We start from the raw sequence: 16,124 nt of genomic DNA, 5'->3' as shown, positions 1-16,124 counted from the left end.
TGGGTCAAGCTACTCTTTCCAAGTACTGCCCGCTGTGCTTCAGCCTTACCGGCGTTATCTCCTCTAACTAACCTCATGTAGTTGTCGGGTCTCATTATCCTGATTTTATGGAAGGGCTCAGAGGCTTGGGAACTTGCCTAGGGCCAATGAAGGCAGAGCCGGATCCCACAGGTCCCCATTGCGGGCTCTTTGTGGCCCTCAGAGCACGCGTGCGAGTCCTGAGGACCAACACCTGGCGTGGCCCGCTCACCTGGGCCGCTTAGGGCTACTAGGGCCAGGCTGAGCTGCCGTCCGCCTCGCCCCACGCTCAAACCCCGCCTCCGATCCAGGCCCCGCCCCAGACACCGCCTCAGGGTCCACACCGCGCCCCGGTGGCCCGCCCCGCCCCGCGCCGCCCCGCGTCGCCCCGCCCCACCATCCAGGCCCGCCCCGCTCCCCGCCCCCAGAGGAAACGGAAGTGGTGGCGGGCCCCGGCGGAAGTCAGAGGCGCCGGGGCAGGAGCGAGCCCGCGGCGGTGCCGACGGTTGGGCGATGGCCGAGAAGTTCGACCACCTGGAGGAGCACCTGGAGAAGTTTGTGGAGAACATCCGCCAGCTCGGCATCATCGTCAGTGACTTCCAGCCCAGCAGCCAGGCCGGGCTCAACCAGAAGCTGTGAGTGGCGGCCGAGTCCGCCGGCGTGTCCCCGGCGCCAGCGGGATGGCGTCTATCTGCCTGGAAGCCGGGATGGGGAGCCTGGAGCCGGCTGAGAGCCGCCTCCTCTCCCCGCCTTGCTCGGGGCCGGGTCCTCCCGGGCCCTCCCTGTCCAGGCTGTGCGCCGGCGGGCTGGCCGCTGCCGCCTGTTGCAGGCCCGCCTCCTTCCCGCTTTGCCGCGCTGGGACCTTGTCTTGGGGCCGCGTTTGGACACGTTATCAGTCTCTGTTTCTGGGGCTATCAGGGGGAGGCGTGCTTCTGAATCTGAGTCTTGCCCTACGCACGTAGGACTCTCTCCCCTTCGGCCGGGGGTTCCGCCCCTGCCCCCCGAAGGGAGGCGGGCTTCACGCGGCAGTGCGGTGAAATGGTCCCTGGGAAGGTGAGGGCTCAGAAACCGCTTGATGCCTAGGCCCGAAGGGAGGAATCGGATGATGGTGGGCGGTGGTGGGTTGCGACGGGCCACAGAACGTTTATGAAGTGATTTTTGGGGCAACAGCCTTGTGCTGGCCGCGGTGCCCGGCCCTAGGGTGAACAAAAGGCAGATACAAATCGGATGCTCCGGAGAAGGGCTCACAGCTGTACGGAGGGCACAAGCACCAACCTGTTTGCAAGCCCGCCTTGCGTACCCGGTGCTGCGGGACCAGCCGGCTGATCTAGGAAGGCTCCCGCGGGGAGCTGAAGTTAGACTAGGCAGCCGCGGCTTGCTTTCCCTCAGGCTTTGAGGATGGATGCTTGAACTGGAGTCGCCCACCCCGGGCGTTGTCTGACACCGCACACAAAATCCCCGCCACCTCAGGGTGAATGTTTTTGAGAGAAGGCTCGTATTTTTCATCAGATTCTCAAAGGCTCCTGCCCTTATTCCTATTGGTTCTTGCCCCCCAGTATTGGCAATTCCTTGTTTAAAAAGACGATCAGGAGTTAGATGAGCATATGATAGAACGCCAAAGCTTTACGGAATTCTGTAGCTAACCAAAGAGCTGAGAGCCACATGTAACCTGTGCTTGTGCAAGGAACACGCGTGTGGATCCCTGGTCGGCCAGATGTGGGTGGTGCTCAGTGCCGTCGTCCCAATTAACCTAACGTCCCATTTTTGCTTTTTCCCTCAGGAATTTTATTGTTACTGGCTTACAGGATATCGATAAATGCAGACAGCAACTTCATGATATTACTGTCCCTTTAGAAGTTTTTGAGTAAGTAGCGTTCTTGATATTCTAATTATTGTTTAGTTTTGCTGTAATCATTTCCTCAACTACCAGTATATAAGTGTCTGCTATGTGGCAGGCATGGTCTGGGTGCTTCGTATACGTTAGGGAAGAAAACAGACAAAAATCCCCGCCGTCATGGAGATTATGTTCTAATGGGATTAAACCATTAAAAAAAAAAAAAATCTCAGGGACTTACCTGGTGGCGCAGTGGCTGAGAATCCACCTGCCAAGGCAGGGGACATGGGTTCGAGCCCTGGTCCGGGAAGATACCACATGCCGCGGAGCAACCTAAGCCTGTGTGCCACAACTACTGAGCCTGCGCTGTAGAGGCCGTGAGCCACAACTACTGAGCCTGTGCTGTAGAGCCCGTGCACCACAACTACTGAGCCTGTGCTCTAGAGCCCACATGCCACAACTACTGAGCCAACATGCCTAGAGCCCATGCTCCGCAACAGGAGAAGCCACCGCAATGAGAACCCCGAGCACCGCAACGAAGAGTAACCCCTGCTCGCTGCAACTAGAGAAAGCCCGCGCGCAGCAACGAAGACCCAATGCAGCCAAAAGTAAATTAATTAAAAAACAACAACTCAGTATTGTTTAAAAAGAGTTACATGTGAATAAAGGCTTTTTAAATATGTGAAGAACATCCTAGGCTCTTAAAATCTTGCTTATATAAAAGGACAACCACATGAATTCCTTTTTTTTCTTGAGAATGAAAAAGTCTTATGCAGCTATGTTATAAATTAAAAAAAAATTAAAGCCAGAAACAACCCGAGAAGTACGAATTTGGTCTGGTATCCCCCAGACTGCCCTGGCAGTGCTGGTTCTAGGAGATGATAATATCTGCTCTGTTGAAAAAAAAAGTTCTTAGGCCAGGTATGTTGGTAAGTCTTTTTACCGTTTTCTGTGAGAGAGTTACCTGCACCTGGGCACAATCCTGGCCTAGAGATGCCTCTAGGAAATAAACTCTTTAGGTTTTATCCATCCAGGTTTTATCACACTGATTTCACAGGTGAAAGAACCAGTATGTAACTGTAGTGGCTGTTTAGCTAGTCAGTGTCAGAGCTGAGACTAAAATTCTGGACTTTTTAAAAAAAATTTTATTGAAGTATAGTTGATTTACAGTGTTGTGTTAATTTCTGCTGTACGGCAAAGTGATTCGGCTATACATATATATATTCTTTTCCATTATGGTTTATCACAGGATATTGAATATAGTTCCCTGTGCTACACAGTAGGACCCTGTTGGTCCATCCTATATTAGCGTCTGCTAACCCCAAACTCTCACTCCATCCCTCTCCCACCCCCCTTCCCCTTGGCAACCAAAAATCTGTTCTCTATGTCTGTGAGTCTGTTTCTGTTTCATAGATATGTTCATTTGTGTCGTGTTTTAGATTCCACATATAAGTGGTAGCTTGTGATATTCGTCTTTCTGACTTCACTTAGTATGACAATCTGTAGGTCCATCCATGTTGCTGTAAATGGCATTATTTCATTCTTTTTTATGGCTGAGTAATATTCCATTGTGTATATATACACACACCACATCTTCTTTATCCATTCATCTGTGGATGGACACTTAGGTTGTTTCCGTGTCTTGGCTATTGTAAATAGTGTTGCTGTGAACATAGGGGTGCGTGTATCTTTTTGAATTATAGTTTTGTCTGTGTATATGCCCAGGAGTGGGATTGCTGGATCATATGACAGCTCTAATTTTAGTTTCAAATCCTGGACTTGTGTTGACCAGGGCCAATTCTCTGGGCCAAGCAGCCTCCCTCCCAGAGCTGGCTTGGAACAGCAAGAGTATTCTGGGGCTTTTTGCAGTAAAACTGCAAATGTAAATCACTAGAGTTCCTTGAACAGTAAAAGGAAAAGTTACCTTTTTACATCCCCAAAGGTCAGAGATGAAAGTCCCAGTTACAGCACAGCTCGGCAGCTGGCCACCAAGTCAGGACACACAGGCTGCAGTTTTCCCAGCCTCAGCTCTGTCCTCACCTGCTGGCCGAGGTGTCACATGTTCCCAGGTGGGAGCGAAGGTCTGTCTTGTGCGTGTGTTGCAGCTCTAGACTCCTGCTCGTGAAGTGTGGCAAGGTGGAGGATGATTTCCTTTCCTTAAGTGTCCTCATTAGAGCCATTCTGGTCACGAGTGTGTGGGATGAGTATATTGACAGATGCCAAGGAACTACTCCTGGCTTCTGAAGTGGAGGAAATGAGAGGAAGACAGATGGGGAAGACCACTGAAGAGGCGGGCGCAGTGAGGCCTCGGCCAGCACAGCCGGAGCCGGTGGGTGCAGGGACAGCGGAGACCCACGTGGGGACTTGGGATGGGGTGGCCTCTCAGCGCCCAGCAAGCAGCAGATCTGAGCTGTCGGTGAGATCTGGCTTACATCTGTCTACATCAGTCTGTGCCGATGTAGAAGGCCTGTTCTCAGGCACGCCGACTGCGTCTGGAGCAGAGACACCAACGTAAACCTCGGCCCTTCTGCCGGGTGCTTGGGGTTGGCGAGTTGGCAGAAGTGGGAGTCAACCCTCGAGTCTTCAAAGAAGAGCCCGATCCAAATGACATCACTGTCGAAAGGGGTTGTTTATTTAGGACATTTGGGCCTGTTGAGGTTCCCCCCTCCGCAGAAATGGATGGATTTTGCTTAGGATTTAACCAGAATGTTGCTTTTTTCATTCCATCGTTTCAAACACATCACAATAAAATGGGATTTCTAGAACTTTTGATTTATTAGTATTTCTCTATCTGTCATAATTAAAAGCCAGTTTTTATGCCATTAACAGCAACCTAACAGTGTCTTTAATCTGAAGTGATAATTTTTTTTAACTGAAGCATAAAAATGCATAAATCAGACTTAGTGTAGTGGTGGTGGTTTTTGTTTCTTTGTAATGAGTAATTCAGTTTAGCTGGATGATGTGAAGGTCTTCAAGGTGCAGAAGTAGGCAGGTGGCCTTCCGCAGGTAAAATGTGTATATTCATCTAGGCAGTACACTTAATGAAATCTTTGGGATGAGGAAGACATTTTGGGGACACGTGTTGAAAATTTCACAGAACAGTTTTATGCTGCTAAGAAATAATTGGAGAGAATCTGTCTCTGTTAAATTTAAGTTACTTAGGTATTTTTAGGAAAGTAGTGTATCATTCCCCCCTCTCTCCAGTTGGTAAACTAATCTCAGGACAGGCGAAGCCAGCGCTCTTGTGCTCGCTGCTCTCCCGCCACCGATCCTGCAGCCCCGAGGCGGCTCTACAGAGGACGGGGTGGGCCTGCTGGGTTGCATCTCGGTGGGCTCCCTGTATTGCTCAGCCCTGAAGCTCTGGCCCACGCTTAGTTCTCTCTTGTCAAGAGCTGCCTGACCTTACAGGTTGTTGTGAGGATAAAAAGGTGTGGTTGGCCATGAAACCTTTCGAAAAACACAAGTGCTAAACATGTGAACTGGTGTGACTGTGAAGCTTGCTTGGTTTATAAGTGATCGTTAACTTGATTTCATGAGTCATTCATATTATTAGAAGTAATATGAGTGCAAGTCATCTATACTTGTATAACCGAAGGAATCCTAATTCACCTGGTTCCTGGACACAGCTTCTAAACAGGGCCATGTGAGGTTACAGATCGCTACCTTTGTTTTTTCCCCATAAGAAAACTGTGAGAGGAGGTATCAGCCATGAATGTTAATTGACATGTTTCATGTTTCCAGATACATAGATCAAGGTCGAAATCCCCAACTCTATACCAAAGAGTGCCTGGAGAGGGCTCTGGCTAAAAATGAACAAGTTAAAGGCAAGATTGACACAATGAAGGTAAGGTTCTTGTCAACAGAAGATAATGTCAGAACATCAAGGAATGCTCACAGAGCAAATCTGGCTCATAGACTGTAAAACTTCAGCTACTTGACAACATTACACAGCTGAGATTTCTGAAATGCGTAATAGGTAATAAAATTAAATAGCAAGCCGTGTGGTAGCATAATAAATGTAGCGACGTGGCTAGCCTCCCCTTTACGGAAGTCTGGGTTAATTTTTGTGGTGTTAGTTGTTGTTGGCTAACGTTTCTGTTTTTACGATTTTAGTATCTCCAGGTTGCCCTTTGGTGCTTTCTGAGTCCTTCTGTTCGGCCTTTTTCTGTAACTGTGGGTCTTTGGTTTAGAGGATTGCCGAATCCTCCTTGACTTCTCTTTCTCTGGTGGTCGTCTCCAGCTTCAGACTCCAGACCCCTTTGTACCGTATACCCTATTCTCCACAGAGACCCTGCTCTTTGTATTTCTTGGTTTTGATGGGATCGAGAAAACTGCATCTTGAACATGGTATATGGAGTGTTTTCTTACCTACGTTGACTCTCGTGTGGCCGGGGGCGGGGTGTGTGTGTGTGTTGGGGGGGGGTTCCTTTAGGTGGGCGGTGCCACCCCTTCCTGTTGGCCTCAGACAGCGAGCCCTCCTGCCTCTCCCCCTGCCCCCAACAGTGCTGGCCTCATTTGCGTTTCTGGAATTCACCAGCCCGGCTCCTTGTCTCCTTCCTGTCCATTCCCCTGCCGTCTCCTCTGCTGGGACTCCTGCGCGTCCTCTGCCCACTGCCTGTCCTCCCTGGTTGGCGTGTCACCTCCTCCGAGAGGCCTTGCGGACCAGCCTTGGCTGAGAAGGATCGGCCCTTCTGTCTCTGTCCTGTGTCCCCTGCTGCAGCCTAAGCTCCAGCATGCAAGGGGCACGAGTGTTGTGTTCCCTCTGCTGCCCAGGGGCACAGGTGCCTGCTCGGTGTCTGCTGTTCGTGGGGACGGCCACGCAGAGGGCGCGCGGGCTAGGCGAGGGGCCGGCACAGCGGTGGTGGCGGGACTGCCGTGACAGGCCCGTCTCCCGCTGCCTGGACTGCAGGGATCTGTGCTGATCCCAGGTGGCCTGCCCTGGAGGTGGCTTTGCTGTGAGGGTTAGTGTGGTGCCCCCGGCCTCATTTCTGCTTTGCCAGCTTGGCATTGAGTTGCTCTTGAACAGAGCATCACCTCTGGGACACGATAGTGCTTTGGTGGAGAGCCAGCTGGGGTCCTTTGGGCCAGTCTGCGGGCGAGCCGGATCGTCCAGCTCAGGGGACGACAGGCAGAAAGAGCCCCGCCCTTCCCCTTAAGAACAGGGCCGCGGCCGCAGGGCGATGTGCTCCCGGCTGCCCGCGCTCCTGTTCGCCTCCCTGCCTCTGCGCCTGGAGATGGCCTGTCGGCAGTGACACTAGCGACCGTGCTATTTGTTCAGTTTGCACCCCTTTCTGTTGCCTCTTGGTGTCATTTCCTCTCATGAGATTGTGAACGTCTCACAGTGCAGTTTGTATGCCTGGTGGGTCGAGTGATTAAAGTTGCATGAGTTCTGTCTTAAATGCTTTCTGTAGGGTTGGCATGTAGCCTCCTTTAAGGATGTGTTCCTGACCTACGTAAGGACCATCTCTCTGTTTATATCCACGGTGCTGCCTTTCTGTACAGCTTATAAGAAAGGGTTTTGAGATGCTGGCAGATATTTAGCTGCTTTTAAGATTGGATTAAAACAAACGTTATGCTGATACGAAGGCTCAAGGAGCGTGGTATTTGGAGAAGACAGGTTTCTAGGTGCTCTGAAAGCTTTGATCGAGAGCTGTTTGCACACAATGGGTTTGATGTGGTTTGAATTAATAATTGCTTAATTATTACGTGAAGACTCCTGTTACACTTGCTCTAATCATTTCCACCTGAGTGGCTGGCTCCGTGCGAGAGGGCTCCTTGTCATTTGAGGCAGGAGGGAAGAAGTAGTCTTTGAATGAACATTCCTCTTTCAGGTAGTTCTCCATGTACCTGATGTACCTGCAGCATAGTTGCAAGCAGTTTCCTGCTGCGTTTTGGCAGGTGTGGCATGCAGGGAGATGAGCAGACAGTGCAGGGAAATTTTGAGTTGGAGGCTCTGGTGGGGCGTCGTCTTTAACTTGGGTGATGGGTCACATGCAAAAATATCTTGACCGTGTATATTTTTTTTCTTAGAAATTTAAAAGCCTGTTGATTCAAGAACTCTCTAAAGTATTTCCTGAGGACATGGCCAAGTACCGGAGCGTCCGGGGGGAAGACCATCCTCCTTCCTAACTCCCTCCTCCGTCTGTCTGAAGGTCCTCCCAGCCCTGCACGAGTGGCCGTGACCTTCAGGCAGCCTTGACTGAGCGGCAGCGATGCTGTTTCCTGGGCCCATCCTCCCGCCACCTTGTCCTCGTCCTGGCCTCTGGGGACGGCAGGGCCTGGAGGGCGTGCGGGGCTGTGCCGCCAGCTGCCCCCCTCCCTGACGTGCTCTGTTTGGTCCTCTAGCTCTCAGGGGACTGGTGATCACACAACTTTGAGTGCGATGTGTATGATTCTCCGTGGCCAAATAGTCTTGGAAATATTAAATATGATAGGTAAAGTAAAAGTTTAAAAAAATTCTACCTAATAGTTTTCTTTTAATATACTCTTTCTGTTCTTTTTCTTTCTTTCTTTTATGGTGTCAAAGAAAGCTAAACAAAAAAACAGAAGGAAAACTTGGTTTAATATAAGTACTTTAAATTCGTTTTGTATTTATATTTTTAAGTATAGTGCATAAAGAATGTGTTCAATGGAACTGTGTTTCCATAGATTTCAGTTCGTCTAATATAATAAAGTCTTTAAGTACTTATAAGACTTGTCCCATGTAATTATTTCTGTAACGTTTTCATAGTATAGTATCTTGTATCTTGTAAACAATTGTCACTTCCCTAAAGTGTGAGGGATATTGGTGAAGTTTGTTCTGCAGGCATTTAGGCAGGAAAAGCCAAAGTGAAATGCAGGATTCTGATTTCTCCGCGGCCTCTTTCACAGAGGACATTGCGGATGTATTGACACAGTTCAGGAATGCACCACCAGCCCGTCCCGGGGCCCTGTGTGTCTGCCTGAGGGGGCTGCCAGATGACGGGGGCAGCTGCGCCTTCGGAGTCTGCAGGGCCGGGCGGGCCTTGGGAGGTTGCGTGGCTGGTGAACTTGGGCAGTGCTGTCGCCGCACCTGCGGGCTGACTTTGAGCCGCAGGCCCCAGTGTGGTGTTTCTCGAGGGTCACTGCAGACCACGGCATCAGAATGACCTGGACTCGTTCATCGGAAAGGTGGGTCCAATTCAGACCTGTTGGGTAGAGGCTTTGGGCTGGGGCCCGGGAACCCGTGTTGTTGGTTTCCTGGCCCCAGTGATTCTGGACCCCTTAGAGCCAAGATCCACAGTTAGGGACTTGAGTCTCATCGGCGTGTGACAGTGGGCGTGGTACGGGCTCCGCTGACTGGCCTGTGTCCGGTGAGGCCACGGGCGTGGCCGAGTGGAGTGAGGGTCAGAGCCCAGCTCGCAGCGTTCTCTGCTGACCCCTTCCCAGGGACGGGGGCTCGTGTGTGCCCTTGCTTCCCAAGGGAGTCTTATATTTGCTAGGAGTTGGGGGCCAGGCCCCTTAGGAAGTTGCTACCTTGTTGTCAGTAGTTCCGCTCTCTCCAAAACATCACCAGAAAAGGATTCCCATCCCGGGCGCGGTTTCCTCTAGATGAGGGCTGCCCCAGCCAGTAGATCCTGGACCCGGAGGTTCCTCCCCTGCGTTGGCTTTCCCGCTTCTGACCGCCCTGTTAGCAGCTGCATGTGGGTGGTAGGGGGCCGGGCTCAAAGCCCTTCCTAACCCCTGTGCCCATGGGACAACTCAGTTGGTCCTCCCCCCAGTCCCCGGAGCTGCAAGAACTGTTACCGTATGACAGAGCCAGAAGTCACAGCTGATGTGCAGGGAGCAGCATGTTACATGCAGCCCGACTGTTCAGAGCGTGTTCTGACCCACTCCATCCCGTTGACTCAGTAGAAGACATCCTTTGCAGTTCCAGCAGTGACCCGATTACTCCAGACCATTCCTTGTCCTCTGTCTTAAAACATCGTCCGTGACCCAGACGTGGGCCTTCTCCCCAGCCTTCTCGGAGGGTGTATTTCCATTCCCTCTGCCTGGGTGCCTGGTGGGTCCACAGGTGTCTGTAATTCCCCTCTGGTTTCTGAAACTCGCAGGATGTAGCTGGCAAAGGGCAGCTGTTGTGCACATCCGGGGCCTGAGAATCAGGCAGTTTCCAGCTATTTCTCAGCCTTGAGCAGAACGGCTGCCGTCGATGAGTGGGGGTGCTGATCAAGTAGCCAGTGACGATACAAAGCCCCCCAGCCCGGGGGCCTGCTGAGCCAGGCCCCGCAGGGGCAGGGATTGCCGGAGCCGGTCACTCTGGAATGTCCCTCCGTCTTTTCATACAAGTTAGGGTGTGTTGGGGGGAAGCCTTGGGACTCGTCAACAGCCCTTCAGCGCATTTGACGTTGCCTCTGCAGTGGAGCCCCCAAAAGATGCTGGGACGTCACGGTACGTTCCCCTAAGTTCATGGGTTGGTCTCCGTTTTGCACCGGACCTGGCATTAGTATTCATTGCAAGTGCCAACCACTTTCAAGTCCTCTTAGGTGACTGAGCACTCCCCGCTCAGAACGGACATTGTGTGACTCACGTGAAAGGCCTGCAGGCGGCCTTCTTGCAGACTCACGGTGAAGGTGGCGTGTTGAGCGTAACTGCCCACGGCCTTTAGGTTTCACTGGAAGGTCCAAGGCCGCATCCTAGACTCAGACTGTGCACACTTGACCTCACTGCCCCTTCCCTTGGCCCTTTGACCCCTCCTCTCCTCTTTCAGTTAAAAAGCAATGATTGTTGGAGTCATCCTGGTGCAATAGCAACCATTTTGATGGGCTGCTTCTCTTTACGTCACCCCTGCTCATCCATGACGCCTAGTTAGTTGCAAATTCCTCCTCCGATTTTGAAGTCACCCCTGCCTGCACTTTCCCCAAACACTGATCAACCAACCAACCAACCCGAAAGCCCAGTGATTTTCAACGCACAGCTACAACACTGGCACCAAGAGGTGGGTCCTGGGGCCTGAGCTTTAAAAGTCACTATTCTCGTTACCTATGCTGCCCCTGCGGTTAAGAAAATGAAAAAGCAAATACTAAGCCCTGCCTTTATGCAGAAGTAGGATGCCCTTCATCTTTTGGGGTATACGATCATGTGTTCATTACGGAAAACTCCGAAAAATATAACTAAGAGAGGCACACGTACTGCCGTCCTTATTGTTAATATTGTGCCTTTTATCCATCCAGACATTTTTCTACAAACACAAGACACACAAATGAATAGCTAGATGTGAAATTATTCCTGTACACATGAGTTAGTAACGTGCTTTTTTTTTTTTCCAAAGAGTGTACCACGAGCATCTAGGCCAGTCAGTGAACTTCCTACATAATAATTTTTAACACTTAGTGTTCCATTAATGTGTAATGTTGTCACTTATGTAGCAGATATGGGTTAAGCACGCTACACATGTTGCTACACAACGTGCTGTATACACACGTTGACTCAGTCGCCATAGGAAGTCTGTGGGGTAGTTTACAGATGAGAAAACTGAGGCACAGAGAGGTTGGGTGGCCTGCTCAGGCCCCACAGCTAACAAGGGTGGAGCGGGGCTTACACCTGATTTCTGGAAGTCTGAAATCAAGGTGTAGGCAGGGCCATGCTCTCTCCAAGGGCTCCAGGGCAGGATCCTTCCTGCCTCTTCCAGCTTCTGGAGGCTCCAGCTGTGCCTGGGCTGAAGGCAGCTTCACCCTGGTCTCTGCGTCAGTCATCATGTGGCTGTCTTCTCTGTGTCTCTTGTAATGACATTTATCATTGGACTTAAGGCCGCCTGGAAAATCCAGGTTGGTCTCGTCTCATGATTCTTAACTACATCTGCAAGGACTCTTTTTCCAAATAACGTCGAATTTGCAGAGTCTGAGAAACAGATCTTTGGAATCCACCGTTTTGCACCCACTACTCTGCCCTATTAGGCAGGTCTGGCCATTGAGGCCCTGGCCTTGTTGACTCAGGGACTGCCATGTCCATTCTTCCCGATCTGCCCGGGGCCCAGCTGCCACCTCCTGTAAACGTCTGGTTCCTTCTTCCCAGTGGAGGCCGGTCATGAATTGAGTCGAAGATCCAGGGCTGGCGAAAACACTAAAATTATGTGCGTCCACGTAGAGACAGAAGCAGCATTTGTCTTCTTCCTTGTCATAAGATCCTTTTCTGCTTTTTGAAAGGAAAAAGTTAAATTTTATAAAAAAGGAAAAAGTAGCCAAGCCTTTTGGCTTGGCAGTAAGGAAGAAATATTGTGGGTGACGGTGGAAGTTACAAACCCGAGAAAGTACGATGCCTTGCAGATGGCCTTGACACACACACAGGCACACACAGCTGGGAGTGCCTTGTGTGCATGACAAAGGTGTGGGAGCTGCAGAGGCGAGGGGTCTGAGGGAGAGGTTCTTGAAGGGCGTCCACGGTCTCTGTGGCCGCGTCGGCACTGGAAGATGCTCACATAGTGCCCCAAGAGAGGAAGGGTGACAGGTGACCCCTGAAGGGACCAAATCTGCACTTCCTCATCCGACGGGGGCTTCTTACACCGGTTTGGCGGCTCCTGAGCTGTGAGTGCGGGTTCTCCCTATAGCTCATCACACGTAAGCTCTGGCTAGTCATCCACAGGAACACTTTAAAAAATCAACCGTTTTAAAAGAATTGTTTTTTGGGGTAAGTGTGCTGTGAACACCAAGAAAATCCATGCACACGTCCATTTAATTTTGAAACAAGTTGGCTTTGCAGGAGGAGGCCGGTTGGGATTCAAGGGCCGCCCCTAGCTGCAGTGTTTATTTCACACAAGACCCCGTGCTTTACGCCTGTGTCTACACCTGCTGATCGGGTCCTTCCCGATGGGTGACTGAGGGGAACACTGCTCTGTGAGCTGTTCAGGTCATCACAACACAGGGAGAAGGCGGCCGTCGGCAAGCCAGAAAGAGAGTTTCGACCAGAACAAGCTGCACACAGGCACCCTGATCTTGGCCGTCCAGCCTCCAGAGCCGTGAGGAATAAAGTCTGTTGTTTAAGCCGCTCCTTCTGCGGTGCCTGGTCACGGCTGCCGGGAACAGACTAAGACGTGGTTCCTCTCGACGGTGCTCAGGGCTTTTCAGGCACTCAGTCAATCAGTTGTGATCAGTCAGTAAAGGGTCACTCACTTTAATTATTTCTCTCTTAATTTTGCTGAGTCTGATTGCTCGTCTTGGCTCCCAGAGCAAATGTCAGATTTTTTTGCCACCAAACACTCGGCCTAAGCAGGATGCTTAGTGCTGGTTGGGGTGGGAGGGTGGCGATGATGAGAAGGCTGGTGATATTAAGACATCACCCTGCTTAGACGGGCTTCAAGCAGCCCGTGCCTGGGTCATTTGTTACTCTCTTTTAAATTGTTCCTGCCAAGACACAAAATCCAAGACAAGAGGGAGACAGACTGGCCTGGCCTTGAAGTGGGCGCAGACCGTGGGGCTCACAAGAGCAGTCTTCCCATCCTTTTTGACGGTGGCGACATTAGGATAATGAGGCAGAAGTGGGGACAGCCTTGCTCGGCAGCAGAGCAAGCACAAGCTGAGGAGACAAGGGATGCGCTGGTGGAATATTTATTCCTGGCCTTATTTATAGCATCGTCTGGTTCAGAATCAGAAATCGGCAAAGCCGCAGATTGGTGGGTCTGCCCTTGCTCACAGCTGGGGCTCTGAGGGTGCTCAGGCTTTCTGCACACGCCTCTTTGTTTTCTCTAGCATCCTGGCCCCAGTTCTGCTCTGTACTTTATCAGTTTTCTGTCTGCTCCTGCGATCGGCTCCTTGGGCTTCTGTGACCGAGTTACATTCTGCAAGACCTTTTGCTGCCCAACGATTAAGGGACTCGTGTGCGAGACAAGCAAGATTGTTAGAATCTCTTCCAGGGGAACTTTTCCACTTTTTCATTTTTGTTGTGGAATGGTAGTCTCAACTGGGCTGGGATTTTTCACAATGATCCAGAAGCATTGATTTTTTTCCCACTATCTTTGACATGTCAAAGGCTTTTAGGGGTGAGAAATAACATGATAATATCAACACTGATTTAAAAACAATTTTATATACCTATCTCACTTAATAATTTAAATATACATCAAAACTAATAATGCATATGTATGTAATTTTATTACATTCATCTTATTATAACTTTATTTTATTAGTCTTTATTGGCCTTTATCTACTGTTTCATGTAGGTTGGCTGCAAATTAGGGATGTTTCAAATAACAGTGAGTTAAAAAAGATAGGTGTTATTTTTTTCTCCTGTGACAAGCAATTCCAAGTTTTCTGCCCAGAATAGCTGTAGCTGTTTACAAGCATCAACCAGGACCCACACTCATCTGCCTCTTTCCTCTGCCATTTTTAGCACATGGCTTTGTCTTCACATCACAAGGTGGCTGCTGAAACTCTGGGTATCATGCCTGCATTCCAGGCAGAGTAAACATAGAAGAGGAAGGACAAAGCGTGATGGGCCGAAGGATTTCTCCTGTGGCGGCTTTGCCATTTTATTCTAGAAGGGCTGTATCCCTCAGGGACTTCTGCCCACACCTCACTGGCTGGAATAGTGTCTCATGGCTGTCCCTAACAGCAAAGGTGGCAGGTGATCTGCATCTTAGCTTACACAGCCTTTAGAGCAGAGGCAGGCAAGTAGGGAGGTAACTGGAACTGGGAGTCAGATAACCTACAGGACCTGCTCTGACACTTTCAGAGCAAAGGGCGACCTGGATCCCCATATACTGGATGCTAATGTTGATCCTTTCCTGCAGAAACTTACTTTGTAGGGGTAACTTAAGGCTACAACTTTAAATTTCGTATAAGTAAATTTGGATCCCAGACGCAGCGCTGTGAGTGCTTTTAAGCTGAGTTCATTTGGCGAGCATGTGGGGACTTTCACATTAAGAGCCCCAAGGTGTAAGTTATCAAGCAGCATTACATCCCACTGTCTAGACAGAGTTTGGAACAAGAAGGATCAGGGCTCGAACTTCCATGGGGTCACTCTGGGCACTGGGGGGACACTATCGATGATAAATTTTCAAGAGCAGAGTTGGAGTCCATGGCTCATCTCTCCTTGCGTCCCGGAGCTGCAGGTGAGCGGCCTGGCACATGCCTTGCCCCAGGCCCGTGCCACGGCCTCCCCCTGCTGGTTTCGCCTTCGCCCTGCCTGTGTAGTGCCAAACCAGTGGTCCAGATGCTGCTGCAGCCAAGAGGTGTGAGATGGCTGGAAAGGCAGGAAGGCTGTCCACCCTGGTCCTCTGAGGTGGGGTGATTCCTGAGTCCGGAGCTGCAAGAACCTGTGAAGCACAGTGGTTCTAAAATGCTTCTTGCAGCATGTGGGTAGCCGGGTAAGGGGAGCCAGAGGACTGGGGAGCCAGGAGCACATCGGTCCTTGTCTTCCTGTGCTGGTTGCAATACCAGCATCAACTTCTTTAGAGCATCACGCCCAGTTTATTCTCAGCTTCTCTTCTTTTCTGCTTCCTCTGTGACCATCTCTCCCTCCTTTCCAAGCCCTCCTGCCTTTTCCCTTCTCAAGGCTGCGGGAGTGATGGGTGCACAGACAGTTCCAGGGTCCTCAGCCCTCTTGCCTCCCCTCGTTCTATTTCTTCCAGCCCCTTCCTCCCACTTTTCCTTTTGAAAATGCCCTGAGCTCCGTCCTGTTTCCTCTGGTCGCCCTCCCACAAAGGGACAGAGTCTGAGATGTGCTCAGGATGAAGAGGAGATGGGTCCTCTTCCTGCCTCGCCCACTTTCACACACTCTCCCGGTGCCACCCACCCCCACTGCCCCATCCACCCTGCGGGGAGCCTGATCTGTCCCTGGCCGTGTGTTAGGGAACAATGCACACATTTTAAGGCAGGCTATTTTTGCGTGGAGTTTATTAATTCTCCAGCATGCACAGGCTGGAGCATCAGTGTCCCAAAGGGATGTTAACACAGTTGCCCACTGATTTAATCAAAAGAAGCAGCTGGGGCCCAGGGTGAGGTTGAGTTATGGAATTAAGGCATAAAGGAAAACACAGGATGGGTCTTTTCTGTAAACTGTTGTCTGACCCTTTTACTAGCCCTCGGATGTGTCTCATCCCCCTGTGAAATGAACCGAGTCGCAGGAGCGAACAGAGGACATTTTCGCTGCTATTATCAATAACCATTTATTCACTGTTCAGTGTGCAACCAGAAATCTTACTCAGTACAGAGCCCGGCAAACTTCCCCCTTATATAACAGGGCTTAAACAGTATCGATTTAGTACTGGTTTCACTGCATCTCTTGTTAAGCTTCAGTACTCTTTTGTTTATACAAATGTTAT

At 50.6% G+C, this 16,124-nt stretch overlaps 1 protein-coding gene across 1 annotated transcript; it reads left to right on the top strand.

The window, feature by feature from the left end:
* The first annotated feature begins 480 nt into the window (after positions 1 to 480).
* On the top strand, positions 481 to 8,271 carry MED10 (mediator complex subunit 10). Its single transcript, XM_027125294.1, has 4 exons — positions 481 to 653; positions 1,799 to 1,882; positions 5,594 to 5,696; positions 7,883 to 8,271. The coding sequence occupies exons 1-4, from the start codon at positions 532 to 534 to the stop codon at positions 7,979 to 7,981; spliced, it is 408 nt and encodes a 135-aa protein (XP_026981095.1). The 5' UTR covers positions 481 to 531; the 3' UTR covers positions 7,982 to 8,271.
* Positions 8,272 to 16,124: the final 7,853 nt, after the last annotated feature.

Source organism: Aethalodelphis obliquidens, unplaced genomic scaffold, assembly GCF_003676395.1.
Source record: "Aethalodelphis obliquidens isolate GAN/ISIS:26980383/991018 unplaced genomic scaffold, ASM367639v1 scaffold29, whole genome shotgun sequence".
Classification (NCBI taxonomy): Eukaryota; Metazoa; Chordata; class Mammalia; order Artiodactyla; family Delphinidae; genus Aethalodelphis; species Aethalodelphis obliquidens.
Note: the sequence above shows the minus strand (reverse complement) of the source record. Positions and strands in the feature narration are given on the sequence as shown.